Source organism: Rhinoraja longicauda, chromosome 1 (assembly GCF_053455715.1).
Source record: "Rhinoraja longicauda isolate Sanriku21f chromosome 1, sRhiLon1.1, whole genome shotgun sequence".
Classification (NCBI taxonomy): Eukaryota; Metazoa; Chordata; class Chondrichthyes; order Rajiformes; family Arhynchobatidae; genus Rhinoraja; species Rhinoraja longicauda.
Window position 1 is genome coordinate 122,544,102 of NC_135953.1, and position 27,075 is coordinate 122,571,176.

The window sequence follows — 27,075 nt, forward strand, 5'->3', positions numbered from 1 at the left end:
ATTTATATTCATCAGTTTCACAATAGACATTGTAATGTAGCCAGTACGTCCATCTACCACTTAGAAGTCGGGTTAGAGTTTGTTTGTTTCATTTTTTGAAATGGGATTTCTCCAATTAAAATATAATCCCCACATTTAACTTCGGGGATAGAGAATGGCATGCAGGGCATGGCCAACCTAGATTATTGCAGAAGTGGTTGATGGGTCTAACTTTCTGTGTTGTCTTCCTTTGTGAATAGTACATCCCTAAATATTGACTTCCAAAAGTAAACTCATCTCTCTACAGGTCCTCCCCATCTTATAAATATTCTGACCTGTGCACAGCCTGTACATACGGACAACTGTTTGGGAGACTTTGGTTTGGATCTGCCAGCTTCTGCTGGGAACTCAAATCGTGGCCACGTTTCCAGCTTGCAAGCTGCTTGGGTTACAAACAGTTCTCGGGAAAGGAATCCTACCCTAAAGAGGGAGTGACCTGAACTGGTTACTTCAGCACCAGTTTTGCCTGTACCCCCATCACAGATTGTGCCTTTTGTCTCAATTTCTATTTCATGGCAACCATTGCGTAAAATGATTTTTGATCTGTATTACTGGTTCGTCCTGTTCATCGCCTTATTTTGATTGAATGAAATCCAGACTAAATCACGTGAGGCGGATGAGTAATTTTCCAACCAGTAGAGGCCATGGCTCTGAAATCCCAGTTGATGGGTTGGAGTTCATTATACTAAAAACATTGCGTGTGTGGAAGGGAAAAAAAAAAGAAGGAAAATCAGGAAGAGGAGATTTTGTGGCAGGCTGCTTGGGGTTTAAAAGCTTGCAGAATTGACGAGAGTGGCCAATGAAAGAACGGAAGAGATTCCAAAGTTCTGAGAATTAATTTGAACAGGAGATTGTGGGATTTGTCTGTTCCATTAAGAATACAGGGAGGAGCAAGAGCATGGTGGGAGGGAGGGAGGGGGAGAATGATGACCAAAAATTCAGAGGGACACCGGCAGTTTAATTTTGTGTGCTGGAAATGAGAGGATTAAATATTTATACCGTGCTGCATTTGTGAGGACAGAGAGCACTTGGGCAGGGCAGTAGCAGCCCAAGTTGTGAGAGGGACGAGATCAACCAAGGAGGAAGGATGTCAGTGAGAAGAGGTCAATTGCTCAACTGACGAGCAGAAAACAAGGTCAGTTGACTAGTAGGAATAGAAAGCAACAAACTGATAAACTGCAAGGTAAAGTGTCAAAATTAAAGTAGTTAGATTGTAATTTGGTAAAAATATGTTTTGAAAATTGGTGAAAGCTTATCGTTTACAGCAGTTCAAAATTTATGTTCAGACATTGAAGACCTGAGAAAAATGGCTGAACAATTGTACTTCAGTCCAAGTGAATGTCATAAATACCTAATGTTTAATGTAATAATGCCATGATCTGTCTGGAGTAATACTGCAAACTACAGTTGCATCCAATAAACAAACATTTTTCATAGTTGTGATATTTGCACAGCTTTCCATTTCTTGAGAGAGAGAGAGAGAGAGAGAGAGAGAGAGAGAGAGAGAGAGAGAGAGAGAGAGAGAGAGAGGAGAGAGAGAGAGAGAGAGAGAGAGAGAGAGTTCCATACTTTCTTTGTTGAATGCCACAGTGTCTGCCAAATGAAATGATGATCGTAAAATAGCACTACTCCATTGCTGTTGACTCTGCACTAATAGAGAATAACAGTTAACAGATTGCAGGGAAATTCCAAACAGTTATGGCAGAATGTGTTTTGTTAAACATCTGGCAGGACAGCATTCTGCCTGTCCTCAAGTTACCACAGCTGTTCAGAGCCTTACACAATTGTTTTGCTGGTTGTTTTGTGCCAGACAAACTGTTCCAGAATTCAGAACGAACAGCGTGTCAAGGGAAATGAGTTTGATGATGGAAAACTGGGCTATTTGGATTGAAAATTCAGATGAGATTTGTTGCTTGGGAAGAAGTGAGTAAGGGTATAGGGCAACTGGAAAGAAAACTAATTTGATCATGAATAAGAACCAAACAAAGGCAGCAATAGCTTATAGATAAGGCAATATTAATACTATTGTAACCAACACAAACAATAACAGTTAGAGAATTTCCTGTGGCAGGATATAGATTTCTGGACTGGTGACAGTTCTCCAAATTTCCACTTAGAATGGTAATAAACTGATATGTTACCATGGGCAATATAATTTTTATTTGTGTAATAGAATCCATCCAGGCCACTAAAATTGTTATTTGGATAATTAAATGACATTGTTTCCAATGTTGTTTACTGCATATAATTAAAACTGTTAACCCATTACCCATTTAAAATTTTACATTCTGTTTTCTGAGCCTGTGTGAAATAATACGAGTGTAAAACATTTCAGTCCATCTTGCTTTCACAAACAGAATGAAAATTAAGCATGGTATTTTGACACACTTGCCTGATGCAACCAAGAACTTTTCTGGTAAAAAAAGTCTGGTGAGAGCTATGAAAAAACAACACACTGTTCATTTCCCAAGGGGGTTTTGCTAAAGATATGATGAGAAATGGAGGGAATTGTGTCTGTTGTCTCTTTCCATGGGAATGCTGAATTCTTGTGGTAATCTCTTGACTAAATTTGGCAGAGAGTGAAGCAACAGTGGTCCTCATGTTTATGTAGGGTTCAGTAGGCCACTGAACACCCATGAGCCATGATTCAACTCAATATGCTGTACATAATTATTGTTGTAAACGCGTCCCTAATTTTATTAACATCCATCTTCATTTATTTTTCCCCCATGCAACATGATTAAGCACAAACAAAAAAATATATCCTTGTGTGGTAGTGAGGAAAGGATTACCAGCCAGGAAACCTCTAGGCGGTCAACCTATTTGGCTATTCTTTTGTTATTTATTAATGAATGTGCAGTTACAGTATAATATTTTACTCCAAAACTTTAAGATGGGAAATAGTATTTTTAATTTATCAAAACTTTTGTAAAGAATGGTGCAATGTAAATGAGTGATTTGTATTTCCAAATGACTAATTATTTGTTTTTCCAAACAGCCATGGACCATTATCAACAATAAGAGCTGCTATCAAAAGAAGTAAGTAAGCAGAATCTTGTACTGTAGTTTGCTTACTGCAGCTGCAGCTGAAGGCATTTATGAGAAAGCCATAGACATTACTGAATCCACCCTGGTGGTTGCTGACAGCACAGAATGGTTTGTGGAAAGCTTTGGTGCGCTGCCAACAAGGAGTGTCCAGCAGTCAAATAAATGATTGAATATTGATGTAACAAAGGACAAAGTCTGCATTTCATATATTGGGTTTGTAGAGCAAAATCTCAGGCACTGCAACTGGAAGCACCATTTTCAGATGTTCAATGTAAATGTTTTTAAAAAATGATGTAAAATGGTAGAAATTCCTGTGTGACTGTCTGATGTGCTGGAATAATTTGGTTACCTATTACCATTTAACCCCTTGACCACTTGGAACTCTTAGCGACAGGCTTGAATAGGGATGGACTGATTAGGGATAGTCAGTATGGCTTTGTGCATGGGGAAATTGTGTCTCATAAATCTGACAAGAGTTTTTGCAGAGGTCATTCACCAAGAGGATTGGTGAGGGCAAGGCAAGGCAGTGGAGATTATATGGACGTTAGCAAGGTCTTTGAAAAGATCCTGCGTGATGCGCTAGTGTGTAAACTTAAATCACTTGGAATCTAAAGTGACCTAGCAAATTGGATTCAAAATTGACTTAAGAGGCAGGAGTCAAAGGGTTGCTTTTCTGATTGGATTATCGCAGGAGTCAGTGATGGGTCCCGTTCTGTTTGTTATATATATATATATATTAACAATTTGAACAACATTGTAGCGAACACTCAGTAAATTTGGAGATGATTCAAAAATTGGGGGTAAGTGGCAGTGAGGAAGGATATCTAACTTTAGAACAAGATGTAGATCATTATAGAAGATGGGCCAAGTAATGGAAAATTAAATGTAACTCTGAGATGTATGAGCTTTTGCACTTTGGTATGTTAAACCAGGGCAGGACTTACACAGCAAATGGTAGAGACCTGAAGAATGTTGCAGAACAGAGAGATCTGTAGGTATAGGTGCACATCCATCCCAACCCTTCCGAATTTGGCAGAAAGTTTCCGCTTTCTTATTTCATTTCCGCCATTCCGATTTCACCTCACATTTTTCCGCAAAACAGTCGGTAATTGCAATTTGTCAATTCGGCCGCTAGAGGTCACTAGGGGTTCCGCGACAAATCCCCCGCGCCCTGGAGGTTTCCCCGTAAACGTGGCCCCTAGGCTGGGCAAGGCAGCCAATCTCGACCTAATTGGGACTTCCATGGCCAATTTGTCAATTCGGCCGCTAGAGGTCGCTGGGGGTTCTGCGAGAAATCCCCCCACCCTGGAAGGCTCCCCGAAAATGTGGCACCCAGGCTGGGCAACGCAGCCAATCTCAACTTCATCGGGACTTCCATGGCCGATCGGTGGGTTGAATTTGCAACCTGCAGCCGAGGCTCTGGAACTCTAGCCCAGCTGGAGCCAGCACATCTATCCCCATAGCCGACTTCCTTGGTCAGCTGGATAAACCAGCAAAGCTCTGGAACCAAGAGTGCCAGAAAATCAGTGGTGGAACTGTAATGAGTAAATATTAAATTTAGGTGCAAGATTATATAACTATATTAATTAATTAAGATGAGGTTAAAATATAAAACACAGCAGAAAAGCCAATTACCACCTTTTTGGGCTGATTATCAATGAATGTGCGAATTTACTTCAGCAAGTACTTCCATATGTTTAGTCGAGTCTCATATATCAACTCTTTCTTCATAAATTAGTCATACACTTTATGACCATTGTTCTTTTATTCAATACCAAGAGAATTGGGATGTGTCAGCAAAAATCAAAATAGAGAAAACAAAACGAAATAATTTTTTCTTTGTGTTGCAAAAAGTATCTCTGTTCAATAACCTTTCCATAAATAGCAGAATATACTCATGATAGACCTGACATTGTACGTAGTTCAAGAACAACAGACTGTTGGAAATAATAGGTGTTTTTTACACATGAATATAGCGCAACGCTTGTGCGCATTTGGCGTGCATATTTTGTTTTTGCTGAAAAGTTGCATTATGCCATATTATGAATTTTGATGTAAAATTCTGAATTTTGGACATCAAAATTATGAATTATGTAAAATCAAACACTGGGAGGTCTGGGTGCATAGTTCCCTGAAAGTGGCAACAAGTGGAGAGTGTAATGAAGATGACTTTTTATGGGGTTGCCTTCATTGGGAAGTGTATTGAATGACAGGGATTACAGAAGACACAGATGAGTTGTGGAAATCTAATAAACACTAAACCAAAGATAATGATAATAGATTTGAATATATCTATTTGGCAAAATAATTCAATGTGGATATTTATTTCTGCTGTGAAATTACTGTTCAAATCAACAGAATTTTCCCATTACCAGATCCCTGCTGAAGCAACAAAGTAATATTTCTAGTAATTAGTCCTACTTATACTAATTGTTTACTCCTGATTTTCTTACAGCATCAAGTCGCACATCGTCACAGACCGAACTGCGGAGAGAAAGGAGGTATGTCTGTTTAAAATTTGCATCTCCTTCATGCTGTCTTGCACTTATCTCACATTTCTTTACACGTTTACTATGGCTTGGAGGGCAGGTTGGTGACCCTTATCTAGGTTTCTTGCAACATAACACCAAGCTTAGATGGCAGGAAAAGGTTTTGTTTGGATTCCCCTCAATCTCTGAGCAGAAGCTAATGTTTCTCCACAGTCCTGTCGGCAATAATGTATGTTCAACGGGATCAAATCAATTTTCTTCAAAATTACCTGGCTGACATTCAGACTTTGAACAACTTTTCCTTTGCCTCCATTCACTTCCTCCAAGTTACAGGGTTAGCAATGGGGACAAGCATGGATCAAACAATGCCTGTCATTTTGTTGGAAACATGGAACTGCCCTTGTTTCAGTCCTGCCCCTTAAACCCCACCTCACCTCTCTTTCTAGTACAGTGATTAATGGCACTGTTTCTACTGTCCCCATGAACTAGGGTTTTCGTCACCATTGTTGTCACAATTTCTCTTCCCGCTTTCATATGGTCCATATCTGAATCTTCCCTTCTCTTTCTTGATTTCTATCACTGGCTCAACATAAGTTAACAGTCATTAAGCAATTACAAGCCCGACCCCTGACTTGTTGAGTATTTCCAGCACTTTTTGTTTTAATTTCATCTTTCAGCATCTGAAGATTTTGCTTTTTAATTTTTAATCTATTTTATAAAATACTTTTCTGGAATATCTCCAAGCAATTAAGGCAAATGTCAAGTTTCACCTCATGTATGTAACTTGCGGTATTTTTTTATCGTGCTAGCCCAAGTTGTAGTGGTATCATCTAAGTTACTGGCACTCTGTGCTTGTCAGTTGAACACTTTCTAACAAAGTGCAATTAATCTGGATCATAATGGAAACCTCAGCTGATTTAAGGCACAGATCCAAATTATTGTGTTATGAAATCTTCCTCAGTGAGATGAGTTATTCGAGCATTTTATTATTATTTTTACTTTTATAATTTGCTTAGTGGTTTTTTTTAAACTGATTCCATCTTCGTAAACAACAAATTATCTATTCATGATAAGTTCATAAGTCATAAGAGCAGAATTATGCCATTTGGCCCATTCAGTCTTCACCATTTAATCATGGCTGATCTATCTTTCCCTCTCAACCCCACTCTCCTGCCTTCTCCCGATAATCATTGACACTCTTACTAATCAAAAATCTGTCAATCTCCGGTTTAAAAATATTATCTGTGGAGAGCAAAGAACAGCAATTATTTCCATCTTGACCCAAAATATCGACTGTCCATTTCCCTCCACAGATGCTGTCTGGCCTGCTGAGTTCCTCCAACTGCTTGCAGACAGTAAGGGATCTGCAGATGTTGAAATCTTGAGCAAAAACCAGATTGCTGGAGAAACTCAGCGGGTTGGTCTCATCTTTGGAAGGAAATGGACTGACGGTGTAGAAGAAAAAGTGTCCTGACCTTCATCTGTCCATTTCCCTTCACATGTGCTGCTTGATTTGCTGGAATCCTCCAGCACTTTTTTTTTCCCTCCAGAAGTTTGATTTATTTTCTCCAATTTTCAGCACTTGTGGTCTCTTGCATCTCAATATTTTTTATTATAGTTCACAACCATTTGTTTTGTTTTTGATAATTCCACTCGTACCTTGGTTTGAATATCAACAAATGCTGTCTTTCTGGGACAATAAAAGAATGTTTCCATCTTTTCTCAGGAGGCCAGCCATTACAGTCTTATCTGCAGAGCCCATTGGACCAAGCCCTTGGTATCCTGGTGTCCCTGGGAACTGTGCTGGTACTGTTGGAGTGGGACCTTCATATCCTCGGACTCTCTGGAGAATCGATGAGCCTGCTGCAGCTGAAGTAAGCAATCAGTTCATATACAAGCATGCATGAACTTATTTCATTTCCCAGGTAATGTAATGACTGGTTATTCATGTTCTGAACATTGGTTACAGCCTCCGCCATCGTATGAGCAGGTGATCCGAGAAATCAACCAGCAGCCTGTGCCCACACCACCTGTCCTCAGGCATTCAACTGCTACCATATCAACACAGACTGAATTCGACCAAGACACTGACGATCTAGAGACAAGGAGTGCTGACGCTGATTTTGCAAGTTTGAGGGAGTCTACTCCAGTGACAGGTGAGGATCCAGTATTTATTTCACTTTCCACGGGTTTTAAAGTTCTGATAAATATCCTTTCTCCTCAAACAGTTCAATTTGACGATTTCCTGTTGCTTCTTTACCAGCACCTTTCAGTGGCATGCTCCTGTTCTGTCAGTGTTAGCCATCACAAACTGAAGATGACTGAATACAATTATATTTTTATACTAAATGTATAATTTATATATTTTGAGCTAATATATAAAATTATGTTATAGATTTTCTACTACAAACTTACCGACTCCCACAGTTATCTAGACTACAGTTCCTCACATCCTGCTTCTTGCTATCCCGTACTCTCAATTTCTCTATCTCCACCACATCTCTTCCCAAGATGAGGCTTTCCATTCGAGGACATCCGAGATGGTTTTTTTTTGGTAAAAGTGGCTCCCCTCCTATTGTCAAACATGGATCCCTCACCCACGTCTCCACTGTGTCCTGTAGTTCTGCTATTGATCCTACTCCCCCCCCCCACCCCCAGATGGAACAAGGATAGAGTTCCCCTGGTCCTCACCTTTCATCCCACCAGCCAACGCATCCCCCTCCTATGTTTCCATCACGTCCAATATGATCCCACCACCAGTCACATCTTCCCATCCCCACCTCTTTCTGCCTTCTGCAGAGACCACTCCCTCCACAAATCCTTCGTTCACTCGTCCCTTTCTACCCATACCACCCCTTCCCCAGGTACTTTCCCCTGCAAAAGCAAGAGATGTAACAGTTGTCCCTATACCTCCTCTCTCACTTCCATCCAATGACCCCAGCAGTCTTTCCAGGTGAGACAGGTACATGTTAACCCCCCCCCCCCCCCCCCCCCCCCCCACTGTCATCTACTGCGTTTGCTGTTCCCGAAGTGGCCTCTTCTACTAAGGCAAGACCAAGCATAGACTCGGCAGTCGTCTCACCGGACACCTGTGTTGGTTGCCAAGGCCTGCTGGATTTCATGGTTGTTAACCATTTTAACTCCCCTTCCCATTGGGCCTCCTTCATTGCCAGAGGGAGGCCAGGCACCAACTGGAGGAACTGCACCTCATATTCTGCTTGGGTAGCTTACAACCCAATGGTATGAACCTCGAATTCTCCAATTTTAGATAAACAACTCCCCCCCTTCCCCGCTTTCCCCCCCCTCTCTCCACTGTGCCCACTTGGATGAGTATCCGCTTCCCTCTTTCCCCTTCTCTCCGTCCCCTTCCACCAATATTTTTTTATCTTGCTTCATATTTCACACTTCTTCTATCCTTATCTCAGACTTTTTTGTCACCTTCAGCCAGTCAAAACCCTTCCCACTGGCATCTACTTTATCACTTGCCAGCTTTGTCCTGCCTCCACTTCTCTTTCAGCTTTTTCGACCCCTACAGTCAATTTGAAGAAGTGTCTTAACCTAAAACGTCACCTATCCATGTTCTCCAGAGATGTTGCCTGACCTGCACAGCACGTTGTGTCAACATCTTGGTAAATCTAGGCAGCATTCTGGTGAATCCAGGTGGCGTACTTCACCACCATGAAAAACTGGGACATTTAGGGGCGTTTACTTCTTTCCATTATTGCTGGTTCAACTCCCTGCTTAACAAAACTGTGATCGAACCTTCATCGCACAAACAGCAGCTAGTTAAGATGAAGGCCTAGCACCACTTAGACGAGAGATGGTAACCTAGCTGACACCGATGGATTTTTATTTTTAATATGTTTGTCTGTTCTTTACAAGTATTTTACAATTTACCTTATGTCTCTTTTGTTGTAGTTCCTGTGAAACCTTCCAGATCTGCTGCGTGCCTCATTCCCATCAGGGTTGAGGAAAATGAAGCATCTTTGATTTCAATAGAAAGTGACACAAGTCGGGAACAAAGTGTCCAAACAAACACTAATGTTGTGGGGTGCCCAATACCAAGGCCCAGGTCCTTAGGTAACTTGACGGTACTATTTCAAGAAGTACAAATTGAACGTTCAGAAGGAGAAGAGAAAGGAACCTTCTCTGAAGCAAGTGTTGTGCAAGTCTGCCAAAATCCAATTGCCAAAGGTAATTCTACCAGCCAAAACGTTATGGGAGACAGCGGTGGACAGGGCATCCTTTCCAGGATAAAGGCATTCGAAACACAGAAGGATTCTGAAAATGTTGCCAACAATGCACAGCCATCAAAAAGGCCAGAGATTGCTCCACGGGCTTTTTTGCCAAAGCCTGGCGTGGTCCAGGGGAGACCAACCGTGGCTCCAAAACCTTCCTTGGTCGACAGGATTTCGGGAGAATCCAATAACGGGGCTGAAGCCAAGCCTGTGGCAGCGGAGAGACAGGGGCCTATTCTACCTCCAAAGTCACAAACAGGGAGCGCAGCTGTTGGACCCAAGCCTGAACCACCCAAGAAACCAAAGCCCAGCATCTCTGCAGAATCAAAGCAGAACGATCAAACCTGCAACACTTTAGACCGTCGGGAGGAGGCACTTTCTGATTCAGTGGCTACCCAAATAGAAAGACCCGCAGTTAGGAAGAATCAAATGCCCATTCCAGCACCAAGGCCAACAATGGCAAAACGGACCAACACTACTGAAAATCGTATTGCACCTTTTATAACACCTAAGCCTCCTGCATCTAGACCTTCAGCGCTACCCATAACAAAGACCTCAACGATGGAGGCTGAAGGATCTTCAACTAACATACAAATATCCTCAAACAGTGCACAAGATCTGATAAGTTTTGATGACGATGTGATACCTGCTATTCCAACAGGAGATAATGTGACCTCTCTAGTGACAGTAGGTAATGTAATATGAGCTTTGCTAGTTTTCTCAAGACTGCATTACATGTACCCACTGATGATACCATGGGAAAGAATATAATTTTGAAGCTAGAATTGTTGTTTTTTTTCAATTTTGCCCTTTTGTTTGAGGTTGCTAATTTTTGGTTCAGTAGTTTCAGCAGCTCCTGGTACCAGATGAAAAACATCACGTGAGGCCAGTTGTGGAAGTTATTTAGCAGTGGGGAAAATGGATAGTCCTGTCCTCACTCACTCCATGCTAGCTGTCGGGCACTTCTGCCAAGTTCTCTGGTACCAGGAATTGTACCAACACTATTTTACCTTCTCTTTCGCCTAGCTGACCTGATATTGGGTTTTAATAATTACAATTCAAAATGATTTATAGTATTAAAGTATTATTTGTTGTACTTATTCTATGCCGATGAGTCTCCACTAGAGATCATATGATCCCTATTTCCATGTGTTTCCAGTTACCTTTCTCATTTCATACTGAAAGGAGAAGGTCACATTTGAACAGAACAAAAGGTGGGAGGAAGAGGCATTAGTTTAACTGGATAAGTATCAGTAAAGTTAAATGTAATATCCTTGAGAATTTATTCCATTGGCATTTAATTGGCTATTAATTTTTTTGCCATTCACATGGCTGGGAAGTATAAATAGTTTCCCTTGAATTGTTAATGAAAGAAAACAATGTTTTGCAACGTTGCAATGGAGGACTGAAAACGCTCATAATTTTTTTCACGTTCTCACGTTCTTACAAGGACTTGAGACCTGAGCTATAAAGAGAGGTCGAACAGGCTAGGACTTTATTCCTTAGAGTGCAGGAGGATGATGAGTGATCCTATAAAGGTGGATAAGATCATGATAGGGTAGATGCACAGAGACTATTACCCAGAGTAGGGGAATCAAGAACCAAAGGACATTGCTTTATGATAAGAGTGGATGATTAAATAGTGACCTGAGAGGCAGCTCTTTCACACAGGGTGTGATATGGAATGAGTTGCCAGAGGAGCAGAGGTGGTGGTATAGGCAAATTCTATAACAACATTTAAAAGATATTTGGTAAGTACATGAATAGAAAAAGCTTAAAGGGATACGGCCAAGCACGGGCAAGTGGGACTAGTGTAGATGGGGCATCTTGGTCAGCATGGGCCTGTTTCCGTGCTCTATGATTCAAAATGTCCCAAAACACGTTAGAACCAGTGACTACTGGTCTTCAAATAGTAATTGCTCAAGCAGTCCTCTTCCATGTACATTCTTTCCTCTGGTTTCACAATTCGTGCCTCTTCTATACTTATCTCAAACTTTTTGTTGTTTAATCTCTGGCTTTTATCAACCCATCTGCCTATCTATGTTCTCCATAGATGCTGCCTGACCCACTGAATTCCTCCAGCACTTTGTGTCTTTTTCTGTAAACCAGCACCTGCGGTTCCCTGTATCTACAATTCTTTGAGTAGCTAATGAGTGTCCATTTAATTTGCTTTTGGTGATGTTGGTTGAGAAAAAATACCCATCTTGGTATGAGAAAGGCAACCTAGAATTATTTCTAAAGCCCAATATGTTTTCCATGTCAACCTGAGCTTGTAGACCATTTAGACTCAAATTGACTGTTCTTCTGACAGTGCAGCTCCCCAAAGCGCTTCATTGTAACATCATGGAAACTGAACCACAAACCTCAAACTCAAAAAACACTAACAAGTGAGAAAATTAATGCAGAAAAATGGCCGTCCAATCTTTGTACTAATTATACATCAAACTGATCACTAACTTTGTTACTAGAACGCTGTTTTAACCCTGTGAATGTGTGACAATTTTCAAAATGAGATCCCTGAAATGAATGGCTTTTTAAAATAAAAGTACAGAACGTATAATAATCCCCTTCAAGTGTAATATTTAATGCAAATTATGTTTTTGTTCCCAAACTTCCAAGTTTCAAGGTGATTGGTAACTTTCCAGGATAACCTCCTCTAATTCCGGGTCCTCCTTCCCATGGGATTTTCACTTGATGCTTTGACCGAGTTTAATAAATTACTATGGTCAGAATTACAGTCAAGTACCAACATTTCATGAAATACACTATGGAGAACTTTAGAAATGTTCTGCTACACAAAATTCCAATAAACATTTGGAACAATATTCTATGGAGATTCCATTCCCTGACCCAATTACTCATCCAGAAAACCCTCTGAACTTTCCCATCTATTCCCTCTCACCAAACCTCTTTCCTCTATCCTTCCCTAACCTCCAAATTACATAGTCTTTTTCAGCTGCTGCAGGTGTTGCTGTGGCTTAACCTTCTTTTCTCGTGACAACCTCCCCACCCCTTGCATTCCAGAGTGCACGCACTCAGATAACCAAGTTTGTGTAGTTTTTGGAAACTTTATTGAAAGAAAAATGCGTTGATGTTTGAACACCCTGATCTGCTGGAAACAAAAAATATCTAAAGTTTGAATCTTAATATAATTTGTAATTTGATTCTGAAATCCAAACTGATGTTCATTACTGAGGAGTGCGCGCTCCAGAATAAAATCTTCATGTTCATTCGGAGCACACACTTCTTCCCACTGTGCTTTTCAAAGATGAACAGTTCTCTGACGTTCTCTGACTATCCTGGACAGTACTTATTCTGCAATTGGCACCACCAAAATAAAATATCAGTGTTAATTAACCTTGCCGTTTTAAAACTAGTTATTGATTTGCTTACATTGAAGCAATTATAACATTTGAGATCTGGCACATATCTTAAAAATGACATGTTATGTATTTTCTCCATTACTGACTCTTCACTATCACTCTGTGCTTTTCCTGCTTTTCACTGTTATTCATTGCTATCCTTTTATTTTGTTCTTTTCTATAATGAGCTATCATGAGATTGACCAAGAAGTTTACTGTACTTATCCAAAAATTAATACAGATTATTTTCAATTACAAAAACCCTTGCCGTTGTTATATGTGGGTGATTAGTGATGGGTGTGAGACAAGATAACGGACACATCCGTATTTTGTGTTGGGGTCATGTGTCCTGTGTTCTTTTCTTTTTTGTTGTGTTCTGTGACTGCTGTAATTTCGTTCGGTACCTCGGTACCGAATGACAATAAAGTTCTGTTAATACAATATTATGTTTTTCTCTGTCCCCACAGATCCTTTTCAGACATTGCCGAGAAACAAGGCACCCCCCACTGATGTAATGCACAGTCGCCCTCCTGTGTTACGTAAACCCACAGTGATCCGCATACCTAACAAACTAAGTAAAAGTAAGTGTTGTTTGTTTACATTTTCAAAACTATTTTATTTCTTCTCGCACTTCAGACCTTTGTAAAAGACACTTGGACTGGCGCAAGGATAAAAAAGGTTTAGAGGGATATACATGCCAAACGTGGGCAAATGGGACTAGCTTAGATCTGGCATCATGGCTGGCATGAACGAGTTGGGCTGAAGGGCCTGATTCTGTACTGCATGACTCTATCTTTGACTATGTTCTTCCAGAAGTGTCAAATGGATGATCCACTTAAGGTCCCCATCATTACAGAAGCCAGTCTTCAGTCAATTTGATTCACGCCATGTGATATTAAGATACAGCTCAGAGCACTTGATACAACAAAGGCTTCTGAACTAACTGAGCTTCCAGCCAAGCTGTCCCAGTGGAGTTATGACACTGGCACCTACCCAGCAATGTTAAAAGTTATCTCGGTATGCCCTATCTACAAAAACCAGGATAAATCCAATTTGGCTAATTACGACCAAATCAGTCTACCTTCAATCACTAACAAATAGCAGAAGGTGTCATCAACAGTGCTACCACTCACTGACGCCCAGTTTGCGTTTTGCCAGGATAACCCAGCTCCTGGAATTCCTCAGTGTCGTGCCCTAGCCCAACCATCTTCATCTGATTCATTAATATCTTTCCTTCAATCGTCAGGTCAAAACTGGTAATGTTTGCTGATGATTGCACAAATGTTCAATTCCATTTCCAATGTGTCAGCAGATAAAAAAAGACTGTGCCTCATAATTGCAAGGGTTAATTGCACAACAAAAATGCTGGGCAACGGTCATCTATGTCACGTCTAACCACTATTCTCGACATTTAGTGGTATAACACTCGTCACCGAGTAACCCACCCTCAACATTCTGAGGGTCACTATTGACCAGAAAATCAACTGGACAGTTACCTAAATATCATGGCAACAAAAAGCAGGTCAGAAACTGCGTATTCTGTGGTGAATTGCTTATATTCTAATACCCTAAGACCTTTCCCAAATCTACCAGGCACAAGTGAGGAGCATGATGGAACATTCTGCATGTCTGGATGAGTGCAGCTCAAACAACTCTGAAACAGATCAACGTTATTCAGAAAGAAGGGTTGCCCCCCTTGTTGGGGACCCCATCCACCATTCTAAACGTTCATTCCATCAGCCACAACAGTGTGTACCATCCACAAAATGCCCTGCCCTGCCCTACTCTTACCACCATCCTGACCATCCGACGACCTCCACCAGCAAGAAGACATGGATTAACAGTAAAGATAGACACAAAATGCTGGGGTAAAGAGTGCATGAGAAAAGACCATCTGCAGGTTGCGTCCAAGTTATGCATCATAATGACTCGGAAATATGTCATTGACCCTAGCCTGTTGCTGGGTCTAAATCCTATCGCATCCCACCCAGCAGCACGACAAGACTGCAGCAGCTCAAGAAGGCAGCTCAGTGATGCCTTCTCAAGGCTTGGGCTATAAATGCTGGTTTTTATAGTGTCAACTCAAACCAATAAGTAAATAAATAAACAGATAAATAAACACGAAAAAATGAACAGACAGACATGAATACATAAATTAAAAACAATCTTTGGACATCTTTTGATAAACTAAAATTAGGCATCGTTTCTGCTTTTTAGTTTGGAACCTGAGTGTGACATTAAACTGATCTTTTTTGAATGTAGATTGTATGTTGACTATATTTTCTTCTTTTCACCAGCGTCTTCAGAAAACATTGCGAGTCCCCCCCCGCTCCCTGCTGAGACTCCTGTTGGTAACTTAATTGTAGAAAGGTCCAAAACAGTACCTATGGTAAGATGTGAATTGCCTGCACACTTACTGCTCTTTAACAACTGCATATTGTATGTTCACTCAGTTCAGAAGTGCAGATTTTATTTATGTAATAAGAATCTTAAGATACAGTTTATACTTAGTCGGTGGGTTGAGCCAATAATATTGAGATGGTTATGAACTTTGTCACAATGAGAAATAATGTTTTTCATTGACTCTTCTGTGTGGTAGACAGAACATCCCCCCTCCCCCCCCCCCCCCCCCTCTATGAAATGTCTCACTTCCCAGCAATGTACAGATTTTGCATTGGCCTCATTGCCCACCTCAGAACCATGGAAATGGAGTAAAAGCAAATCAATCCTGAGGGACTGCCTCAGAAGGAGGTTTGATTTTCTACATGGTACAGGTGGCATAAACTGGCATATGTAGTTACCAGTGATCATTTAAGTATGGTAATTTAAATTGCTGAACATATAATTTAAATTGCTGAACAAGTCTTCAACCTATTTGATTCACTCCGCATAATGACAAGAACGGCTGACCAGATTACTAAAGCAAAGGATTTGGACATCGAGATTTTTCTGGCTGTAGACTTGTACTCTTGCTACCGTTTCTATCCAAGCCGTTTCAGAATGGCTACAACATTGGCAACTAAAGTGGAAAATTCCCCAGGTATATCCTATCACAAAGAGCTGATCTAATCTAATCCTGTTGATTGTACTTTATCATTCTCCCCTCAGTCACCAACTGAGTGATGGAAGGGGTCATCAGAAATCCAAGCCATTGCTGCTTATCCACCAACAACATGCCACTGTTAAATTGGATTCTAACAGTTGCTCTCAGCCCTGGACCTCATTACTGCCTTTACCCAAACATGGGCCAAGGATCTAGATTATGGAGATGAGCTCAGAGTTGCCATCCTTGACATTGAGGCAGCATTTCATTTAATCCTTCTGAATTTGAAATGGGTGAGAATTGAGGGATAACACTCCAATGGGTTGTAGCTGGCATAAAGAAAAATGGCTGTGGTTCTCAACCCAACCTGAAGCTGCTCCATCAATGAACGACTCAAGGGTAGTGCTCAGTGTAGTGCTAATAGTAGGATGTTTAATCATGTTTGGAGTGTTCAGTTCTTTTCACAGATCCTCAGCTAATGAAGCAAACCACATAATCTGGACAACGTTTAAGCCTGGCAGCAAATCTAAAACTACAAAATATGTACAATGTACAATATGTACAACGTTTAAACCAAGTCACAACAAATATCATTACTATAAAGGTCTGAAGAAGGGTCCCGACCTGAAATGTCACCTATCCATTTTCCACAGAGACAGTGCAGTGGTAGAGTTGCTGCCTTACAGCGCCAGAGACCTGGGTTTGATCCTGACTATGGGTGCTGTCTGTACAGAGTTTGTACGTTCTCCCTGTGACCTCAGTGAGTTTTCTCCGGGTGCTCCGGTTTCCTCCCACATTCCAAAGACATGCAGGTTTGTTGGTTAATTGGCGTCTGTAAATTGTCCCTAGTGTGTAGGATAGAACTAATGTAGTGGTGATTGCTGGTTGGCCCGGACACGGTGGGCCGAAAGGGCCTATTTCCGCACTGTATCTCTAGACTAGACTAAACTAAAGATGCTGCCTGGCCCACTGAGTTACTCCAGCATTTTGTGTCTACCTATTACCATACAAGTGCTGGGCAATGGCGATCTTCAACAAAAGATGATCTACCTGTCTTTAATTTTGCTAAGTTGTTACCAATGTTTCTATTCTCCAGTATCAGAGATGACCAGGAATTCACTCTTTACTGGAAATTTTACTGTACAAACCAAACAAATATGACAGCTTCAAAGCAATTCTAGCAAGTGATTCACTTCTTGGCTGCACAAAGGGCTTCCACAATGAAAAATCACAATGTAAGAGTATTTTGTAATATTCTGTACTTGCCTAGATTAGTGCAGCTCCAGAAACTCAATGTCCTGGATAAAGTAACACATTTGATTGGCACCCTATCTCTCATTTTATACATTCACTTTCTCACTATTAGAGGACAATGTCTGCTGTACGGATCAATGGTACCTAAGTAGGTAGGTAACCAGATAAGGCCTCAATAGCACCTTTCAAACTCTCAACCTCCACTGTCTACAAGTTTCACTGTTTCATTCTATCCTGACTTGGGAAAGCTTTGCCGTTCCTTCCATGTCAACAACTCAATATCCTGAACCCTCATAGCAACTGCACTGCGGTACTTGGGTCTGGCCTTGACACGAGTGTGAAGCTACCAGATCATGTGTAGCAAGGAACTGCAAGATGCTGATTTAAACCGAAGATAGACACAAAATGCTGGAGTAACTCAGCGGGACAGGCAGCATCTCTGGAGAGAAGGAATGGGTGATGTTTTTGGTCGAGACCCTTCTTCAGACATCCGGTTTGATATATAGAGTCCCGGGGTTTGGAGTGACCATAGTTGATTGGATTGAGTTTTAATTTATACCTGAGCACATCTCTAGTGGGAGTATCTTCACTTGGTTGAGGGCAGCTGTTTGAGAATGCAGCTCTACATGGGCAAATGAAGAGGTAAAATAAATGATGATCCAATCAGTGGCAACCAGAAATGATCTTTTAGAAAGAATTCTTGCAAAAAAAATCTTGTCAGCACTTGTATGTAAAGAATGGCTGCTGGGATATTTCCTTGCCAAGGGCTTTAGCAATCATTGTTTTCAGGAGAGAGGAGACAGAGCTGTTATTGACGTGGAGATGGCAAAAGAGAATGTTAGAAAAAAATATTTAAAGGACATTACCAATTCCTTTATCTTAACATATATCTGGTTTTATCACTGCTGCTTACCACCAATATTAAGTCTGATCGATCCTTGCCTTCCAAAATAATAATTATTTAGCTTTCATCCATTTTAACTTCATTGATGGTCGTACAGATCACAAATCCTTTTTATTTCACACAACAGAGGAATAAATGATGTCTTGGAGGAAGTGATGACTGTTGTGCACAGATGGCACAACAATTTTGAGAGAGAAAACGTTTGATCGTAATAGAAGTTGTGCCGATAAACAGTGGAGAAAATTGTCTAGCCTGCTTTTTATTGTACATCTCACCCTAATGTCTGAATTTTGTAGTGCAGTCTTGTAGATCAAGCGTGTTGATACAGTGCCAAGACACCTCCATCCTGCTGCCTCAGCCAAGCACAAACCCATACAAAATCATAGTAAAGTGGATTCAGAGTCAGGCTGAACAGAACTGTTTTATGATATGATGCAATAGAACTTTATTTATCCCAGGAGGTATATTGATCTGTCAACAGTCATAAAAACACAAAATACATGAAACATGACATTAAAGTGACGAGTGGAAAGGATTGGGGATGTGCAAAGATTGGGGGGGTGGGGAGGGACTCAGTCTCAGTCTCACTCTACGCCACGACAGAAGGGGGAGGAATTGTACAGTTTGATAACAACAGGGAAGAATCTCCTGTGGCATTCTGTCCTGCACCTTGGTGGAACTGAAACCATATAATCTACAAGAAGAGGACATGCTGGAGGATGTCATAGATGTGATCATGGCTGATCATTCTCAATCAGTACCCCGTTCCTGCCTTCTCCCCATACCCCCTGACTCCACTATCCTTAAGAGCTCTATCTAGCTCTCTCTTGAAAGCATTCAGAGAACTGGCCTCCACTGCCTTCTGAGGCAGAGAATTCCACAGATTTGCAACTCTGACTGAAAAGGTTTTTCCTCATCTCTGTTCTAAATGGCCTACCCCTTATTCTTAAACTGTGGCCCCTGGTTCTGGACTCCCCCAACATTGGGAACATGTTTCCTGCCTCTAATGTGTCCAACCCCTTAATAATCTTATATGTTTCAATAAGATCCCCTCTCATCCTTCTAAATTCCAGTATATACAAGCCTAGTCGCTCCAGTCTTTCAACATACGACAGTCCCGCCATTCCGGGAATTAACCTAGCAAACCTACGCTGCACGCCCTCCATAGCAAGAATATCCTTCCTCAAATTTGGAGACCAAAACTGCACACAGTACTCCAGGTGCGGTCTCACCAGGGCCCGGTACAACTGCAGAAGGACCTCTTTGCTCCTATACTCAACTCCTCTTGTTATGAAGGCCAACATATTCCATTGGCTTTCTTCACTGCCTGCTGTACCTGCATGCTTCCTTTCAGTGACTGATGCACTAAGACACCCAGATCTCGTTGTCCTAACTTGACACCATTCAGATAATAATCTGCCTTCCTATTCTTACCACCAAAGTGGATAACCTCACACTTATCCACATTAAACTGCATCTGCAATCCATCCGCCCACTCACACAGCCTGTCCAAGTCACCCTGCAACCTCATAGCCTCTTCCTCACAGTTCACACTGCCACCCAGCTTTGTGTCATCTGCAAATTTGCTAATGTTACTTTTAATCCCTTCATCCAAGTCATTAATATATATTGTAAATAGCTGCGGTCCCAGCACCAAGCCTTGCGATACCCCACTAGTCACTGCCTGCCATTCTGAAAGGGGCCCATTTATCCCCACTCTTTGCTTTCTGTCTGCCAACCAATTTTCTATCCATGTCAGTACCCTACCCCCAATACCATGTGCTCTAATTTTGCACACTAATCTCCTATGTGGGACCTTGTCGAAGGCTTTCTGAAAGTCGAGGTACACCACATCCATCGACTCTCCCCTGTCCATTTTTCTAGTCACATCCTCAAAATTCCAGAAGATTAGTCAAGCATGATTTCCCCTTTGTAAATTCATGCTGACTCGGAATGATCCTGTTACTGCTATCCAAATGCTCCGCAATTTTGTCTTTTACAATTGACTCCAGCATCTTCCCCACCACTGATGTCAGACTAACTGGTCTATAATTTCCTGTTTTCTCTCTCCCTCCTTTCTTAAAAAGTGGGATAACATTAGCTATCCTCCAATCCACAGGAACTGATCCTGAATCTATAGAACATTGGAAAATGATCACCAATGCGTCCATGATTTCAAGAGCCACCTCCATAATTACCCAGGGATGCAGACCATCAGGTCCTGGGGATTTATCAGCCTTCAGTCCCATCAGTCTACCCAACACCATTTCCTGCCTAATGTGAATTTCCTTCAGTTCCTCCGTCACCCGAGGATCTCTGGCCATTAGAACATCTGGGAGATTGTTTGTATCTTCCTTAGTGAAGACAGATCCAAAGTACCGGTTCAACTCGTCTGCCATTTCCTTGTTCCCCGTAATAAATTCCCCTGCTTCTGTCTTCAAGGGACCAACATTTGCCTTAACTATTTTTTTCGTCTTCACATACTTTACATTCAGCCATCTTATCATTCCCTGCAATCTCGCTCCCTTTGATGTTTGAGCCATTCCCACCTCCACAAATTGTTTTCTCTCCCACCCATGCAAGGCACAACCATAGAAGTCATCGTGGACGTCAGAAATGAAGTTGAGCATTTTTTCTTACAAGGTTAAGAGGAGATTTAATAGAAGTTTGGAAAATTGTGAGTAGATAAAGCAAAATTGTTTCCACTGGCAGGTGGTTAGTAATCAAAGGAATATTTAAAGTAATTGGCACAAGAACCAGGGTGAAGATGGGAACAACTACCATTTATGTCCAATTAATATTTTTGGTAGTTTAGATTTAAGACTTGGTAAAAGAAAAACTTTAAAACGATTTTGGGAGTGTTACTAAAGGGCCTGTCCCACTTTAGGCAATTTTAAGGCGACTGCCGGCGACTAGGCTGTCGTCGACAGTTCGCTGGGGTGTTGCGGGCATGATCGTGAGGAGTGTTCCAAGAATCGTAGTGGATCTCAGCGCGTCGCTGAGAAATCAACCGGAGTGAAATTTCTCGGCGACAGCTGGCTTGTCGCCAGGTATCGTTGCTTATTGCGGGCGCTGTCTCCTGCTGTCCCCAGGTTTGCTAGGTTCTCTTAGATGCATTTAGAAGCACATTATATTAAAATAAGTAAAGTAATTTCAAAATACCATAAAATGCTTGTGTTTAACCAATTTATTTACTGTCAGAACATTTGACAGGTAGATTGGAGGCAACAGTTTGACAGTCAGGTAAGCGTGGGAATTTCGCGATGTTTATGGCCATCAACCATTACGTTTAAAGTGGGCTTCCAACCCAGATATGCAACCCAGAAACCAGATATGCATCTCCCGTACATTTTCAAAGAATGCCCACACAATTCACAAAAATCCACTTAACCACTTGTAAAATTATTATTTTTAATACAGCTATTAGTAAACTGGAAGTAAATCCAGTTTATGCCTTGTTACAGTGATGCTTGGTTTTTAAGTAACCCATACAAGATGTTATAGTTCAAAATTCTCAAGTACTTACCGACTTGTCAGTGATTTCAGCGAAAATTAGGACGCTGGAGAAGCATTGACAGCGTGGGAATTTTGCGATGTTTCCGAAGACGCTGTAATCTCGACCTGACTCGGCATTGTCGTGGTCATTGTCGTCGTGTAAAAGAAAAGTTTGGCGATCTGCTACGACTTTGACAGTCGCTGGCAGTCGCCTTAAAATCACCTAAAGTGGGACAGGCCCTTAAGGCTAGATATACAGTGTGCATGATAGGACCCAGTGTAGTATTGGGGAATAAAGGATCTTTGGTGTACATGCTCAGAGATTCTTGCAGGGTGCAGCACAGGTTGATGAGGTGGTTGAGATGGGATGTAGGATACCTGCTTTCATTAACTAGGACATAATGGATTGCAAGAGAAAAAAGTATTTAGTACAACTGTATAAAACATTAGTTAGTGTACTGTTGGTGTGAGCTCCGTGGTACTGTGGTCACCACATTATAGGAAGGATGTAATTGAACTGGCAGAGGTGCAGAGGAGATTGGCCTGAAATGGAGATTAATTAGATTTATTTTTTTCATTCACATTAGAGAAGGATGAAGGCATAGGTTTAAAGTAAGGCGCAGGAAAATTAGGCAGGATTTGAAATCTGCCATGAATTGCCTAAGGAGGTAGTGAAGACTGGTACTCATCACAATATTGAAGAAGTGTTTACACAAACACTTGAAATGTCCTGGTGTTGAAGGCTATGGCTGAGTGCTGGAAAATTGGATTGGAAGAGATGGGTACTTGAGGACTGTCATGGACATGGTGGGCTCAAGCACCTTTTTCCAAGTTCTGGGACACCATCACCATTTCCTTCCCAAATATGAAGATAAAATATTAACACAGGAGAGCTGTGATTGTTGCTTTGCTTGCCTATTGTATATCAGTCTGTCTGTGGGTAGTTTCAGATGTTTGCTTTGAAATAACAGGTTGGTTTCTGCATTTGCATTGCTATCCTTTTAAAAACATCATGCGTGATTTAAGAGGAAAGGATTAGAAAGCAATAGCAAAAATACATCAATTAACATGCATAAACTGTTAATGTGAATCCTTTATTGTGCCAATTAGTTTTAGTGCTGTTGTAATTTGAAAAGTTGTGATAAAAGTGAGAAAACAAATACCTCACACGATACTTGCTCATTAATGAGTCCTGTTCCATTTTTCGGAAGGAATGGATTAATTTAACGTGAAGGATACATGAATTATGGGACAGAAAGGACTGTTGGCATTGCTTGCAAATTTTGTAGGAATTCTTAGGCTCAAGGCTCTTTAAATTCTGGCAAAGTCTTAGGAGTCACATCTCATTCCACTATTTAATACCAATACTTCTATTTAGCATCAAGATTCTAGCAAGACAGAAAATGCTGGACATTGGGCCCTCCGAGAGTATTAGCAAAATATCAATTGCAGCAATAAATGAGAGGGTATTTTTACTTGACTTGATAATGCTTCAGTGAAGTGCCTTGAGAGGCATTTCATTACATCAGAGGCCGTATGTATATATGATTGTTGCACAATCTGAAAACCCATATCCCAGACCACAATGGTCAGAATGAAAGTGAATGCAATATTGTGGCAGATCTTAGACAATCCTTCTGGGGAACAAGGAACTGCAGATGCTGGTTTATACCAAAGTTACATGTCTTCGTCTTTTCTTTGACTGGATAGCACGCAAACAAAAGCTTTTCACTGTACTCCGGTATACGTGACAATAATAAACTAATCTAAACTAAACAATGGAATTTAGAAGGATGAGAGGGGATCTTATCGAAACGTATAAGATTATTAAGGGGTTGGACACGTTAGAGGCAGGAAACATGTTCCCAATGTTGGGGGAGTCCAGAACCAGGGGCCACAGTTTAAGAATAAGGGGTAAGCCATTTAGAACAGAGATGAGGGAAAACGTTTTCAGTCAGAGAGTTGTGAATCTGTGGAATTCTCTGCCTCAGAGGGCAGTGGAGGCCAATTCTCTGAATACATTCAAGACAGAGCTAGATAGAGCTCTTAAGGATAGTGGAGTCAGGGGGTATGGGGAGAAAGCAGGAACGGGGTACTGATTGAGAATGATCAGCCATGATTACATTGAATGGCGGTGCTGGCTCGAAGGGCCGAATGGCCTACTCCTGCACCTATTGTCTAAAATGCTGGAGTCGGTCAGCGGGTCGGGCAGCATATATGGAGGACATGGAGAGGTGACTTTTCAGGTCGGGACCCTTTAATTTGACGGATCCTTTTCCGAAACATTACCTACCCATGTTCTCCAGCGATGCTGCCTGACCCGCTGTTACTCCAGCATTTTGTGTTTAAAACTTTTGGATCAAGGACGACTTGCTTCCACACTGGTTTTGTGGTTTCTGAAGGGTTATTGAGGCCAATGTGGGAACCACAGGATTTCCCACAGATGGACATGCGGGTGAGCTGATGAGTGGTTTGGGAGACGCTCCTCGTCTTCCACTGCTTCTGCAGGGGACCTGTGATCAGGTCTGTGTTGCCCGGAGGCTTTCGGTACCATTACTGGACGTTGACACTCCACTTTGAACCGTCATGTGCCAAAACTCCTTGGAGTTTGTGGGGGGGGGGGTGATATTTCTTCATTGACCTCGAGCACCGCCTTGAATCTTTCCTTCCATCCACTTTGTAGTTAAAGTATCCTCTCAGATAGGAGGATAGGGATCACTGCCACCAGATAAGCCAAGTGTTATGTTCGTGTCGTCTTGGTGCCCCTTGCCACACGATCAAGGTCAAAGTCTTGCTCTGTGAAGCCCATGATGGCTACCAACATTGAAGTAACTATGTACAGACAAGTTCCACACAACAAGATGTAGACCAGGATTACAGGACCCTCAAGAATAATCCTAATAACAACTGACTTGAATGCCACTCTACTCTAGTAGGAAGGAACTGCAGATGCTGGTTTAAACCGAAGATAGACACAAAATCCTGGAGTAACTCAGCGGGACAGGCAGCATCTCTGGAGAGAAGGAATGGGTGACATTTTGGGTCCAGACCCTTCTTGAGAGTGAGAGTCAGGGGAGAGGGAGTAATATTTAATCATTTCCCTGAGTAGTTTCACTGTTCTGATTAAATATTACTGATTGTTTGCCTCCTTGTCATCTTCCCCTCAGCTAACAATGTACCATTCTACATCTCCTTGATCATCGTCCCCTTTGATCTGTGTTTTCACACCTTATTTCACACCATATCTCTATGTCTCCCTCTCCCCTGACTCTCAGTCTGAAGAAAAGAAGGGTCTCGACCCAAAATGTCACCCATTCCATCTCTCCAGAGATGTTGCTTGTCACGCTGAGTTACACCAGCATTTTGTGTCACTCTATCGTAGTAATTCGGGAACTCAAATGTTTTGACATTATTATTGCCTGACAAAATGCTTGGAATACTCTTTTCAGAATGGATCGACTGGGCTTATGTTCACTGGAATTTAGAAGGATGAGAGGGGATCTTATACAACCAGAAAAAAATCCTAAGGGATGGGACAGGCGAGATGCTGGAAAAATGTTCCTGATGTTGGGGGAGTCCAGAACCAGGGGTTACAGTTTAAGAATAAGGGGTCGGCCATTTAGGACATTTAGGGCGGCACGGTAGCGCAGCGGTAGAGTTGCTGCTTTACAGCGAATGCAGCGCCGGAGACTCAGGTTCGATCCTGACTATGGGTGCTGTACTGTAAGGAGTTTGTACGTTCTCCCTGTGACCTGCGTGGGTTTTCTCTGAGATCTTCGGTTTCCTCCCACACTCCAAAGACGTACGGGTATGTAGGTTAATTTGACTGGGTAAATGTAAAAAATTGTCCCTAGTGTGTGTAGGATAGTGTTAATGTGCGGGGATCGCTGGGCGGCGCGGACTATCGCTGGGCGGCGCGGACTTGGTGGGCCGAAAAGACCTGTTTCCGCGCTGTATATATATGATATGATATGATATGACTGAGATGAGGAAAAACTTTTTCACCCAGAGAGTTGTGAATCTGTGAAATTCTCTGCCACAGAAAGCAGTGGAGGCCAATTCACTGGGATGTATTCAAGAGAGAGTTAGATATAGCTCTTAGGGCTAACGGAATCAAGGGATATGGGGAGAAAGCAGGAACAGGGTACTGATTTTGGATGATCAGCCATGATCACATTGAATGGTAGTGCTGGCTCGAAGGGCCGAATGGTCTACTCTTGCACCAATTTTCTATGTTTCTCATGACAATCCCTTGATTCATCAGAGAGACGAGCACAGATGCAATGGCAACACCCCCATGCAAGCACTGGCAACTGCTGCATTAGATCTTCGTCTGAGCAAGGAACTGCAAGAAGTCTTTTTCTTCCTTCATGACAGACGCTGAACGGACTTGGACAGACCACCGCTTAATCCCCTCTATTACTGTGGCAATAACATCGTGAAGCAAACCATCTGCTTTTTACATAACCTGTCTGATTCTTCTCCACTGATTCCTGTGGAAGAACAATTTAATAGTTTCCATAATGGAACAATCCATCTGGTCTTACTGACCAGGGGGTGACTTTGAAAATGTCTTGTGAGCAGATCATTCAGACTAAACATGTTTCATCTGGCAATGTCAGTCATCAACGAAATCTACATGGCATGTAATGTGTTCTGATTTTGCAGTTAATCTAGATTCCTACAGTTGCGCATTCTCTGAATGCAGAAATTCATTTAATCCCTGTAAGCATGGATTGTTTCATGGATGAACAGCCTTCCTGTCAGTGAAATAGTCATCGGACTTGGATCATCTGTTCTCCTCTGACTTCCTTGGTATCTGCCTGTGGCTGCAGCTCCACTAAATCTCCACTAAAATGGATTACAGAACTATCTCCCCTTTTATGCTTGCTTGACTATATAAACAATGGGAACAACATTTTGAATAAATTCAGACGCCATTAGATAGGCTGCAGGTATGATCAATTTCCTGTTAATCACTTATTTTTCAATGTTACAGGAGAATCACGATTTGTCAGGACCAGTTGCAAGCCAGCCTGTGTAAGTAAATGCACCTATAAAATAGCTGACCTGAAATGAGACAAACGCTGCGAATCTCTAGTCAGGAGCCTGTGCATGTCAAGGATAGTAGGAAGGATCTGCAGACACTGGTTTACATTGGAAGATAGATACAAGAGCAACAAACAATCTGCTGGAGGAACCC

At 41.7% G+C, this 27,075-nt stretch overlaps 1 protein-coding gene across 4 annotated transcripts in view; it reads left to right on the forward strand.

The window, feature by feature from the left end:
• The window catches only part of sh3d19 (SH3 domain containing 19), a 109,388-nt gene that overhangs the window by 56,550 nt on the left and 25,763 nt on the right, over window positions 1–27,075 (forward strand). For all 4 annotated transcript variants that reach the window (XM_078405948.1, XM_078405924.1, XM_078405932.1 and 1 more), the window contains exons 3-10: window positions 3,038–3,078; window positions 5,543–5,588; window positions 7,303–7,450; window positions 7,546–7,732; window positions 9,495–10,505; window positions 13,644–13,757; window positions 15,474–15,565; window positions 26,872–26,912. In XM_078405948.1, the coding sequence (XP_078262074.1) occupies window positions 3,038–3,078; window positions 5,543–5,588; window positions 7,303–7,450; window positions 7,546–7,732; window positions 9,495–10,505; window positions 13,644–13,757; window positions 15,474–15,565; window positions 26,872–26,912 (1,680 nt within the window). The remainder of the gene's footprint in view (window positions 1–3,037; window positions 3,079–5,542; window positions 5,589–7,302; window positions 7,451–7,545; window positions 7,733–9,494; window positions 10,506–13,643; window positions 13,758–15,473; window positions 15,566–26,871; window positions 26,913–27,075) is intronic.